We start from the raw sequence: 13048 nt of genomic DNA on the forward strand, positions 1-13048 counted from the left end.
TATTTTTTATTTTTTAAATATTGTAATTGTATTTATTTGTTATTTAATTTTTGTTATGTTTTATTTTGAAATTTTAGGAATTTTGTTAATTATTTTTTCTGTTGTTTTGTTTGTTTTATCTTGATTTTGCAAAATTTATTATTTGTTATTTATTTTTTTTCTTTTAGATTTAACGTAATTTGTTAATTATTTTGAATTGTTTATTTTATATTTTGTTTCTTTTTTAAAATTTTCAATTATTATTTTGTTATATTATTTTTTTTTATTTTAAATTTTATGATTTTTGTTAATATATTTGAATTGTTAATTTTATAATTTGTTTATTTTCAATTATATTTAAAAAAATCAAATTACTCATTAAACATATTTTGAAATACTTTCTCTCTTTAATTATTGATTTTTGAAATATGGTTAAAAGAGAAAATATTTCTAAATATTTTTATTAACCATTTTCCAAAATCAATTAAGAATCCTTTAAAAAAACTGAATGAATGGAGGAAGGGACGCAATAATATAGAAAAAAGATTAGTGCACGTCATGGAATCTGGTTAACATTCACTGCTGTAATTTTTTTTTTAATTAAAATGCCAAATTAGTAAATTTTGAAGTACAAGAAAAATCTCGAGAAGTGTTATTATAAATAGATAAGTAAATAGATTAGAAATTGCATATATCTGTAAGGAATTTTGTTTCAGTTGAATAAGGCAATTTAACAGTTAAAACAGGAATGAAGGTGAAATATCCATAATATATATATATATATATATATATATATATATATGGTTTACTAATTTAGGAAAGGGTTTTTAGTACAAGTTTTAGGTTACAAAAATGTCTCGTTTAAAAAAGAAAACCAACTTTAAATTTAAGAATATTTTAATAATTTTAAAATTTAATTTAAGATAATTATTAAAAATCCTGATTGGTCCGAGAGAAGTTATTAGTTTTTATTATATATTTTTTAAAAGGTAGTTGTTTTTTAAAATAAAAAATAAAATAAAAGGTAGTTTTTTTTTTAACCCAGACGGGTTTTATAAACCCAGACGGGTTCTGTAAACCCAGATGGGTTCTATAAATCCTAAATCCTAAAACATTATATTTTTTAAAAGGTAGTTGTTTTTTAAAATAAAAAATAAAATAAAAGGTAGTTGTTTTTTAAAATTAAAAATAAAATAAAAGCTAATAACTTCTCTCGTGGACCAACCAGGATTTTTAATAACTACCTTTTATTTTCTTTTATTTTACATTAAATTTTAAAATTATTAAAATAACCTTGGATTTAAAGTTGGTTTTCTTTTTTAACAGGTTGTAACCTAAAATTTAATACATTTTGTTAAAATGTACCAACTGAAAAACTTCCTTTAGCAAACCCATATATATATATATATATATATATATATATATATATATATATATATTTTGTGCATTTCAGCCATTTGAAATCGTAATCTGTCTTTTTTTTCATAAACACATATTTCATTTAGGACCTAAAAAATATTTAATTTAAAGAAAAAATTTATTAGGTATTCAAAATAAAAATAGATCTCAAACTTATATATACCTACAAAAAAGAAAAAGAAAATAGATGTTGGACCTTCACAGTGGGCTTTTTTATCTTTCCTTTTTCAATTTGTTTCTCCCAATTTGATAAGGGAATAATGTGAGCATTCCTAAATTAGACAACTAGGCAAACAATCACTTTTCAAATTGACTTATATTTTTCTTGTTTAGAACAAAAGCAAACATTAGAAAAATCTAAAATAGGATAAAGATTTCATGAATGTGACACCATAACTAAAATGATAATTAAAAACAAGTTGAAGTCACTCAAATAACCTAATGACTTTTACCATTCCAATCAAGAATGGTTTTGTTGTTAAGATGCTTTCAAATCAATTGAGGATTGGAGAGTCAAACTTAGAAGTTATAATGTAGCTTTCATGTTCTTCCTTTTTCTCTTTAATATTGGTGTTTAAAGTAGCATGTCCAACATTAATTGTCCAATTTAGTGCCATTAATTTGCAATGGACAAAAAAAGGAGAGACTTCATGTGCATCACATGTCACTTGTTCATTTGCTTCTAAATTGTCTCCAAATGAACATTTTCACCTAGGATGCCAAAACTTACAAGTTTTTTCAACTCATAATTAGAGATGTTGGACCACAGAATATAATCATATAACTATGTCATATTAAAGAATCACCTTTTGTAGTTTGATTTTGTGTAAGAACTAACTGGGTTGATATATGTCATCAGGTGCCACTGTTCATAGAATATGAATGTCAGAAAACTGCATAGTTTTTCATTCATTCTCAGAATTTTTTACCATTATGAGAGATTCAGGAAACATGAGACTGAAAATATTGATAAAAAGCTGGATAGTGTTGAGGGAATATTTTATTTTATTTCAGTTTTCTTAGATGTCACAAAACCTTTGAAGCTCTCTTTTTTGAAAGAGAAGTCATTGACATTATTTGAAGGTGAGCCTTTATCACATTAATAATTGTTTTATCCTTTTCTTATGGGGAACATGACTCTATTATTAGTATCATCAAAATGAAGTAGAGCATGAGGCGTAGGAAGAAAGCCATCTCATAAAATGCAATGAACAAAAAGAACTGGTTATAGGTTTGTCATGATAGTTCACAACGTTTTCTACAAGAATTTCTGCAATAATTGCAACCCAAGTTCTCTAATCTCTTTGCCATTGTAGCAGACCTTGTTTTTTGTTACAATCACTGTTTTTCTAAGGTTCAACACACATATAAATCTCTACACTGATAAGATATTATTCGTTTTGGATCTAGCCTTCGCGGATTTGTTTTTGTTATCATTCCAAAAAACTTCTTATCAATCAAAGTATCGTATGTGTATATAAATTCATGTCCATCTCTTATTTTTTCTGATGTGAGACTTTGTTTGTATAATAAAAGAAAAGGATGTGTATATATAATAACCAAAAGCTGCATCATTAGAAAACTATACCAAGAGTGAAGGGTACACAGTTATACTCTTTCACAACCATAGCATGTTAAAGCTGCAAGCTTATCTTTTTATTTTTTAATCTTTTTCAAGTTAGATGCTAGCAAAACAGCAAACAACTTTATTTACTTGGTCATTCATTTTGGTTCACATGCTTTGTGATTGTGAACCTAACAGTCCTTGGTATACCTTAACTAAAGAAAACAAATAAAGTTGGAAAAGCAAAAGGGAAAGAGAAACATCCTGTAATGATAAGCAAATGGGGTTTTCCAAATTGCAATCAATTAGAGAACAAGCCTCCAATGAGTTGTTAGAAGGAGAAACAAAGTGGTCTAATAATGAGATTGATTTTTTAACCATGTTTGAAGGGTCCTACTGCTTGATGAGAAGCACGTTGATGTGGAGCAATTCAAGGCCCCCCACACAAAGGAGAAAATGGAACTAAAAGAAACCAAGAACTAAGAAAATGATAATCGGAAAAGTAAAAGAGAAAGCAAAGCACAAAATGAGCTATGTCCCAGGCCAACATTTTACAAAATTTGTCAGCCCCAGCAGGTATTATTGTTGCTCTTTCTCTGTTGCTCTGTTCATTCTCCCTTATAATATAATTGGTGTCTTTCTCCATCTACACTGCAAGGCATGGGAAAGAGAGGATCAAGGTTACCAGGCTTCTGCCTCAACAGAATAAGGCCTCATGCAAGGGTGCGTTCACCTCCTGCACAAGCCAACAAGCATGAAAACACCACAATTGATCAGAAAACTGAGAATTCTTGCAATGCGTGGGAGGAGAAATCTGATGAAGGTGTCAAACAAGGGTCTGTGATTGGTAGGAAGATCATGATTGTGGTTGATTCTAGCCTTGAGGCCAAGGGTGCTGTGCAGTGGGCACTCACTCATACAGTTCAGAACCAGGACACTATAGTTCTTCTTCATGTCATGAAGCCTTCTAATAAACAAGGTGAAAACATTTATCATAGCTTTGTTTTTCCATTCAACGTTGACTTATTTGTAAAGAAAGAAAGCGATTGAATTTGGTTAACACAATGTAGCAGGCACAGATGATGAAGAATCCAGCAAAGAAATAGCTCCAAGGGCTAATGAACTTGCTTCCTCCTTCAAGAACATGTGTCAAGTAAAGAGACCTGAGGTGAGCTCAATTAGTTCCCTTCCCTTTAGACTTTGTAGCTTATGGTATATACCAATATTACCTATAATATTCAACATTTTCTTACCCCCATCAAACACCTTGTTTGTAATGTGTCTGAAAATGCTAGAATTAATCAAAAGTAGGTGACCCATGTAATTAAATTTCTTCTTTGGATTTTCAATCAAAATTTGACATTCACAATTCATTGAATTACATGATGTTGGAAAGTCATCAATGGTAATAAGTGAGGCATGCATATGTATGACCACTTAGTGAACTGATATCAATCACAGTGCTTAACTTGATGGTGATTAAAGTTGAAGTTAACTAGATGATTGTGATAGGTACAAACTGAGATAGCAGTGATAGAGGGAAAGGAAAAGGGTGAAAAAATAGTGGAGGAGGCAAAAAAGCAAGGCGTGGCACTTCTGGTTTTGGGGCAGAAGAAGAGGTCCACAACATGGCGTCTTGTGATGATGTGGGCAGGGCACAGAGTAACTGGTGGGGTGGTAGAGTACTGCATTCAGAATGCACATTGCATGGCCATTGCAGTGAGAAGAAAAAGCAAGAAGAGTGGTGGATACATGATTACTACCAAGCGTCACAAAGATTTCTGGCTATTGGCTTAATCAATGAACCAAATTAATGGGGTGTTGTGAGCTTCAAGATATATACAAGTATAAATCATGAATCATGTTTTTGGTGTCTGTAATCCACAATGTTTGTACATAATAAAGTGTGCAGAGAATGAAAAAAAAAGGGATTGGAATTGAGAGTGGAAAAGGGGCATGGTGTCCTTATGTGGGCCATCATCCATAATGGGTACTACATGGTGGCATTGTGAACTTTAGGTTCCTTGCTACAGAGCAGAATCAGAGCATTTGATGAATGAGGGTTTCACCACAAAGACACAAACAGTTATGGCTGGAGTAATACATTAAATTAATTTTTTTAATTGAAAGAATATACATCAATTTAGTTCACAATAGGTAACCCTAACTTTGGTAATGGTTAACTAAAGAGTTTAAAAATTAATGCACAATTTCTGCCTATGTTTATCACTAATTAAAATTACAATTTTACTTGTAAAATCTAGTAAGCACTTTTTTTATTTTTAACAAATTTTAAAACAAATTATCAAAAATTATATGCTAAAAAGTGGTTTTCTTAACATTTTTTCTAAAATTTGTGCATGATTTAAGCCTTACAATTCTTAAAACTATATAATGATTGAATTTCATAATCCATTGGTTGACTTGGTTGTTATTAACCAAATTGACCTGTTCATGAAATTTAAGATTGAGTTGAATTGAATGGTGTAAATCAAATTACACCAAAATAATTTATGGTGTTCTGACAGGAAGATTAAAAGATTACTTCTTACACCACCTCACATTGTTCTTTCCTGCCATATTATTTGAAAATTTCAAAACTATCTTTTATATTTTAAAACTCATACCTTCACTTCTTTTCTTCAACGGACATCAACATCCGTTGAAGAAAAAATTCTTTAACGGATATGTCACATATGTTTCGTTTAAAGTTTATGTATTTTTTTTTTATATTTTAGTTTATTAATTTATCATATTTTAAATTAATATATAAATATTATTTAATTTTTTTTAAAATTTATTACATAATTATATATAAATTAATTTTATTTTATTTTATGAAATCATTATTAATTTAATTAAATTATATTATTTTTTAATTATGTTAAACGGATATGCCATTTTTTTAGTTTTTAGTTTATTAAAATATTATATTTTAAATTAACTTATAGAGTACTTAAATATTTTTATAATATATTATGTAATTATATATAAATTAATATTATTTTATTTAATAAAATAATTATTATTAATTTAATTAAATTAATTTTTTTTTACTTTAGTTATGTATTATTATTAAATTGATTATTTAAATTTTTTTTTATTTGATTAGTTAAATTGATATGCCACACCGTTAATGATGTGGCCACATACGTTCAAGGTTTTTTTAATTTTTTTTTAGTTTTAAGTATATTAATTTATTATATTTTAAATTAATTTACAGAGTATTTAAAGTTTTTTGTTTATATATATATATATATATATATATATATATATATATATATATATATATATATATATATATATATATATATATAAAAATATTATAAAAAGATGTAAACTAAAAACAATAAACTAAAACATCAAAATAAAATTAAAAGATGTAATCTTCTACAGATGGAAAAATCCGTTCACGGATATCAACATCCGTTGAAGGTAAAACGGATGTTAACATCCGTTTTACTGGAAGGATAAATTAGGCATGGAATGATCTAAGGAACATTTGGTGGTGGTGGTGGTGGAGGGAGTAACCCTCCAAAAATTATATTAACAACCCATTTAACATTAGTCCAAACAACAATTTTTTTATCAAATAATTTCCTTAAAAGAAATTATCGAAATAAATCTATCTCAACATTATTCACAAGAAAATACGTCTTCATTTTCCAATTCAGAATTTAGTTTGTAAGGAAGCCTAATTAATTTTGTAATCTCTCATACGTTTAGACTTGTGTTTTACATCCACATATTCATATAAGCAAACACTATGACCACTTAACAAGATTTTGATATTCATAATCATTGAATAGCATGAAATCTTGGATTAAGAAGACTTTACAAGAGAGTAATAAGTCAAGGCAAAGGTAGATAACTTTTAGATTTTATAGAAGAGTAAGTCTCTCTTCTTTTAATAAGATTTGGGGAAGATGATTTGAATGAATTTGAGGATAAAGTTTACGAGAATTAGTGTAGAATTTGATTGTTGTAACATATTTAAAAAATTAGTTTAATTAGTAGAAATCAAAGATTACCAAAATGTCCCTAGTTATTAAAGTAATATAAAATGTTATTTTTTAATGTTATATTTAAATGTAAAAATATTTATAAAGAGACCAAGATTATATATAATTATTAAAATTAATTTTTAAATATTAAAAAAATTATAATGTAGTAAAATAAACTTATTATTATTATTATTATATATAATAATACAAAGTGTAACTGAATAAGGGGTAGTGTATTCGAATACACCCCCTGAAACTGAATAAACGTAGCTGTAATCGAATACAGCAACAAGAATTCAATCCATGCATTGTGCAATCAGTCCAAGTGAACACTTAAATCTTCGCATATCCATCTTCACAAATCCACTCAAACAGTGTCATCCCCTCAAACGAACAGATCCTAAAAGAAAGAACAAATGAACAAATATTTAAAAATAACTATATTTTTTCTTACTCTTTGAACAATTTTTTTATTTGTATTTTTTTCTCTTCTTTTTTTTCACTTTATTTTTTCTTTACTTTGTCAAATATTTTCATGGCAAACTACTTTTATGGAGAAATATCTTCATGGATAGGGCATTACTCCCATACTTATCAACAATCCATGAAGATTCGAAAGTTTTCTTATTTTTCAATACGAAAAAATATAGTTTTTTTTTCTTTTAAGATTTTGCAATGATTTTAAAAACAAGAAAAAAGATTTACAAACTCCAAAGATCTATAAGTGAATTATTATCATGGTAAGTTATAGAAAGTGACTTAAAACAAGAAATGTTTCAATCATCTCAATTCACACATGTAAATAAAGTTGCAAAATAGATAATCAAGCTAACAAATAGAAAATAAGCAAAACATGAGCGAATCAAATTAGAAAAATAAAAATGGTATAAAGTGATCCTAAGTTGAAGGTCAATTCGAGTCAGTCAGGGTTGAGGACCTATCCAACTTATCCTGAATCCAAGGTTGAGTCATATAAGCATGGATGTAGGTTGAGCTAAGTCGATTTGCAACTAGTGTCAAGCGAAGTCATCTCATGTCCTGGTGAAGATGAGTCAACATATACCCAGATAATGACTTAGATTGTTTCAAATAAGCTTTGGTCAATGTTGAAGTGACACGACCAAGATCAAGTCGAGCTAAATTAACAAGAACTGAGTGAACACGAGTCCATCTAAGTCCAAGTCATATCCAATAAACCAATTGTATTGTATATTAAACCTATTTCATTATATTTAATCTAATTCACAAAAATAAGTTTTCTCTAAATTTAATCCAAATTAAATTGAATTGAAAACAAAAAATCCAAATCTAGATTCGAATATATATCAATCTATTTTATTTATATTAAATGTAAACTCAATTTTGAAAAATTTAATCTGTAACCATCTTTATTAAATGGAAAGTGGGAATGGCATGAATATTTGGTGTCATGCATCGATGAATACAAGTTGACTGATTGAGTAGTTTAGCTGACTCGAAGCCCCTTCTTTATTAATGTTGTTTTTCCTAGTCCATGCGGAGAGTTTCAATGTTGGCATTTTGCAATAGACATTACAGAAGTGAACGTATTCTGCAAGGACATCAAAGTCCCTTACATAAGCTGTAAAGTTATTGTTCTTAATTGGACTATGCTATACCGACATATGTTTTTTAAAATAAAATTCGATTAAATAATTAAAAATGGATCATATGTTATGACCTTAGTTAGGGTAGTGTACGTAGCAATCAGGACAATTATGATAAAAACAATAATATTTTTCACATTCCATTAGTTGTGGTTAAGAATAATGAAGTATTTAGTTTTCTGCCACTTTGGTGATTTCAATTCAAACCGTATTTTCAAATATTTAAATTAGATGTTAGCCCGCGGAAGGCATGGATTTTTTGTTGAAAAGTATATTATAGTCGATTTAATTAAAAAAGTTGAAAGGCCTTTATCTCATTGAAGAATAAATAATACAAAGGTAATGAATATTATGAATAAACAATTTAGAGTCTACAGTGATATATTTATATGTAATATATAAAATTTATTTTCATCAGTCAATTTGTGAGATCACATAATAAATTTATTTTTATCAACACTTTAGATATTTTAATATTCAAAGTTTAAAATAACGTAAGTAAAAGAGTATAATTACTGAGTTTTCTATAATTGCAACCGATTAGTATAATGGTTGATAGTTTCTTAATCTATTGGAATGTTATTATTTAATACTAAATATTGAATGTAGCAGTGGTAGCACAGTACAAATTATTTCTGGTAGCGTCTAACCTCCCTAATATTTTCACAAAAATAGGAATTAATCAAAGCTTTTGATTCCTAAAACACATTATTTGCTTAGGGAAAGATGACATTCACCGACCAATAGGCGTCATGATTTCAGAGAACTCAACCCCAGGTGTCAAATCTGAATCACCCTGCAGAGCAGCATTATGATTTCCATTTATCTGAAGATGCATTGCCAGAACAAGGCTCTCTAGCACTTCACCAATGGATGGCCTTTCCACCCCTCTTTCAGCCAAACATTTCATTGCAACTTCTAAATATAACTCAAAGCATTCCTTATTTATGTTTTCTTTCAAGTTGGGGTCAACTATTTCCTCCACATTGCCATTCTCAAGGCACCACACAGTCCATTCAGCCAAGTTAATATGCTCATTATCTTCACTTACACTTACAGCAGGCCTTGCAGTCAGAACCTCCAATAACACCACCCCAAGTGAGTATATATCAGATTTCTCAGTCAACTTGAGGCTTTCATAGCATTCAGGATCCAAGTAACCAATGCTACCCTTCACGTTCGTAGTGACAAAGGAAGGGAAACCTGCCTTTGACAATCCAAAATCTGAAATTTTGGGCACCCAGTTGTGATCTAAGAGTATGTTGGTTGTCTTGATGTCTCGATGAATGATCCTGTCTTTTGTGCCAGTGTGAAGGTAGTGCAAACCCCTTGCAATTCCCATGCATATCTCAAGACGTTGAATCCAATCCAAAGGGGATCCATCTCTCTGCCTCAGATGAAGATGATCGTGCAGACTTCCATTGGCCATGAAGTCATACACCAATATCATCTCCCCATCCTCATTGCAATAACCCAAAAGGGATACCAGGTTATGATGCCTAAGCTGTGAGAGCAAAAGGATCTCTGCCTCAAATTCTGAAATACCTTGCTCTGACACTGGATTGGCACGTTTAACAGCCACGTAAGTTGCGCCATCGGTGAAGCTTCCCTTGTAAACACTGCCAAATCCACCAGTGCCTATAAGTAAATCCTCATGGAAGTCATTTGTCGCCAATTTTATCTCTCGCATTGAAAATTGAGTGCAAAGTGACCATTGTTTTGCTTTTTCAATTCGATTAGGTGTGTGGACAGTGAGACCGCACAGTGAAACGACCCTTCTAAGATTGATCACCTTTAACCTGATTAGGAGTAAGCAAAGGAGAAGTGGTAGCACCACTGCAAGAAGTCCACATCCAATGAGGACGAATTTGAGTTTATTCGAACTTTTATTAAAATGTGCAACATGGGAAGCCTTTTCATCTGACCCAGACAAGAAGCTTTTGGAAGGGTTGAGCCCTGCAAGACTCTTATCACCAAAATTGCTGAGTTTAAAGATCTCCACACCATTCAAGAAAGCAGTATAGTACATGGGTTTAGAATCCTTGTATGGGTGCAGATCAAGCCACAAATCCTGCTTTCCCTCATTAACGTGTGGAACCATCACCACGTAATCTCTGTATACAGCAACTCCGGGCTCCCCACCCCAATAAATTACATCAAAATCCTCTTCAGCTGTTTGATTATTTAAAAATACGGTAAAAACTAACTGATTGACCTTTGTTATACCTGGAAAAATTTCACAAAAGTGAAGCCTGACCAGATAAAGGAAGCCTGAATCAACGGGAAAAAACCATGTCATATTGTAATTTAAATTTATAAGTTCATTGTCAAAAGCTGCCATTGAGCGGGATGTGCGGTACACATCTGCAGGGGCTGAATACGGTGGAGCATTATCAGAATACAAAACCAGCATGCTCATATTAAAGGGTCGAGTATCAATATTAGACCCGAAAATGTAAACATCATCAGAGTCCCAACTCCGAAACATGCCAGTGTCATATTTGGGTGGGATTTGCTCACCCCCTACATTCAATCTGTACAAGTTCTCCATGGCAGTGTCATTATAGATGTCCACAAATTTCTTATGGCCAACTAAGGTAGGAGGAACACCATCACCACCCGTCGTGTATAGGTTAAGTGGCATTGAAACAACTTCAATACCATTCACAAATGCAAAGGCATGAGAGGCATTATATGATGGGGAGAAAGTGAGTTGTAGAACACTCCCACTAACATGCACAATGAATTCTTTCATGAAATAGGCCAAGTTATAGTAATCAGCGTTGAGGGAAGCACTGAAGTTATGGAGAAGTGTGAAGTTAGCAGCACTTACTGATAAGAAAGCGTTGGAGATGTTGAGATTGATGTAGGAAGCTGGGTAGAAGTGAAGGCGAATGAATTTGGGACCTGGAGTTACATTGAAGGTGTAGGTGAATTTAGAGTGAAAGATCCTTGCAGTCATATAGGGAACTTCTGGAATGGATTCAAGAGTGTTAGGGGATCTCACTGTCAGGGAATTGGTGTCAGCATCAGAGGGAACATACGGTGAAACAATATCCCCTTTCCAATTCCTGCCATCATCATATTGAACAAATTGTGAAGTGTTGGAGCCGCAGCTGAGAACTATATTCTCTGTAGGAACATAACTGACATCATCAGCAACTGCAACTAGTTGTAGGTTTGAGAGATACAAGATAAAAATGTAGCCAGAGCATATGATAGCGTTCATAATTCTTCTCATCAACAAAGATATTTGAGAAAGGAAAAAAACTATAAGCTATAGCACTTTGTCTTAATTTCCTAATTATATAGCTTGATTTTTTAATAAAATTATTGTTTGCTTGTTTTCACTTTGGTAAGTAAAATTTGTATTTTTCCTTATCAGCTCAATGAAATTAATTTCTATTCGAAACTTTAATTAACTTTTTCATCTAGCTTTAAAAAAAATGAATGTGACAACCACTATCTTCATCTTTTTCACAAAAAGAAGTGTGACAACACACCTGCCCTTTCAAAATGCTTCATTACTATTCTACATGTTTCGTTTCCTTAACCTTTCTCTCTGTGCTTGTTATGGAGGTAATTAAGGTTGTTTCTTCATTATCAACACAAATGAGTTATTTTCTTTTACTTTTTGTATATTTCAAGGTTTCTGTGTTCGTTGGATGGATTAATTTGTTGAGATATTAGTGTGGATTTTTTTCAGGCTTTGACTGAAGATGGGTTTTGGCTGGAATGGGATGCTTGATGTTGAGTCTATGGATGGTCTTGTTCTTTTGTTAAATAATATCTTCAACTTTTAATGGAACCAATCCTACCCTTTTCTTTTTCAAATGTAAACATGGGGTTTTTGGTCATTCCTCCCCTCGTTCTGGTTGAAAGGTCTCAACCTAGTTTTAAGATTTCTCAGGTTGTAGAGAGGAAAAGTTGAAAATAAGATCTCTTGGATTAGAAGGACTAAATTTTCGCACAGTATGCCATGATCTGAGAAATTAATTTGGTTGCTGTCCTGAACAGATGAAAAGGAAGAAAAAGGAACTTTTGCAGCAAAAATATGGACATTTTTTATTTAATTCGTAAAATTAATTTTTGTCACATGCACTAACAACAACTGTTAAGTGTTAAGTGATATGCTTACGGGAATGTAACTCTCTTAGATAAGAGACTACAGCTATTATTTTTAAAATTGAATACCAAATAAAATATATAAATAAGACTAATTCTAATTTTTCCTTATGGATAAGGGATAAAAATATATTTAGTTATTTTCTAAAATATTAATTCTTCGTTAATTTTTAAACTGATTTTTCACACAATTAATCACCATAACGGCTTATTTAAAATCATTATAACCAAATTTTAGTCAATTGTCAAAAATTAAATAATAAATTAAAACACAATATTTGTTTACTACATTCAATAAAATAATTTTATTAGATTTATTAAATATACAATGT

The 13048-nt window shown here is 30.5% G+C and overlaps 2 protein-coding genes across 5 annotated transcripts; one reads left to right on the top strand and one right to left on the bottom strand.

Annotated features, from left to right (window-relative positions):
* The first annotated feature begins 3237 nt into the window (after positions 1-3237).
* LOC106778789 (universal stress protein PHOS32) lies at positions 3238-5053 on the top strand. Of its 4 annotated transcripts, none has more exons than XM_014666781.2 (4): positions 3238-3538; positions 3621-3941; positions 4042-4130; positions 4475-5053. In XM_014666781.2, the coding sequence occupies exons 1-4, from the start codon at positions 3496-3498 to the stop codon at positions 4757-4759; spliced, it is 738 nt and encodes a 245-aa protein (XP_014522267.1). In that variant the 5' UTR covers positions 3238-3495; the 3' UTR covers positions 4760-5053. The 4 variants fall into 4 exon arrangements, with proteins under 4 accessions (XP_014522267.1, XP_014522266.1, XP_014522265.1 ...); XM_014666780.2 differs by having other exon boundaries at positions 3239-3538; positions 4036-4130; XM_014666779.2 differs by having other exon boundaries at positions 3242-3538; positions 4033-4130.
* A 4179-nt stretch (positions 5054-9232) lies between these two features.
* LOC106778785 (receptor-like protein kinase FERONIA) lies at positions 9233-11820 on the bottom strand. The gene has a single exon (XM_014666772.2). The coding sequence runs from the start codon at positions 11818-11820 to the stop codon at positions 9325-9327; it is 2496 nt and encodes an 831-aa protein (XP_014522258.1). The 3' UTR covers positions 9233-9324.
* Between the last annotated feature and the right edge of the window lie 1228 nt (positions 11821-13048).

Source organism: Vigna radiata, unplaced genomic scaffold, assembly GCF_000741045.1.
Source record: "Vigna radiata var. radiata cultivar VC1973A unplaced genomic scaffold, Vradiata_ver6 scaffold_189, whole genome shotgun sequence".
NCBI classification, from domain to species: Eukaryota; Viridiplantae; Streptophyta; class Magnoliopsida; order Fabales; family Fabaceae; genus Vigna; species Vigna radiata.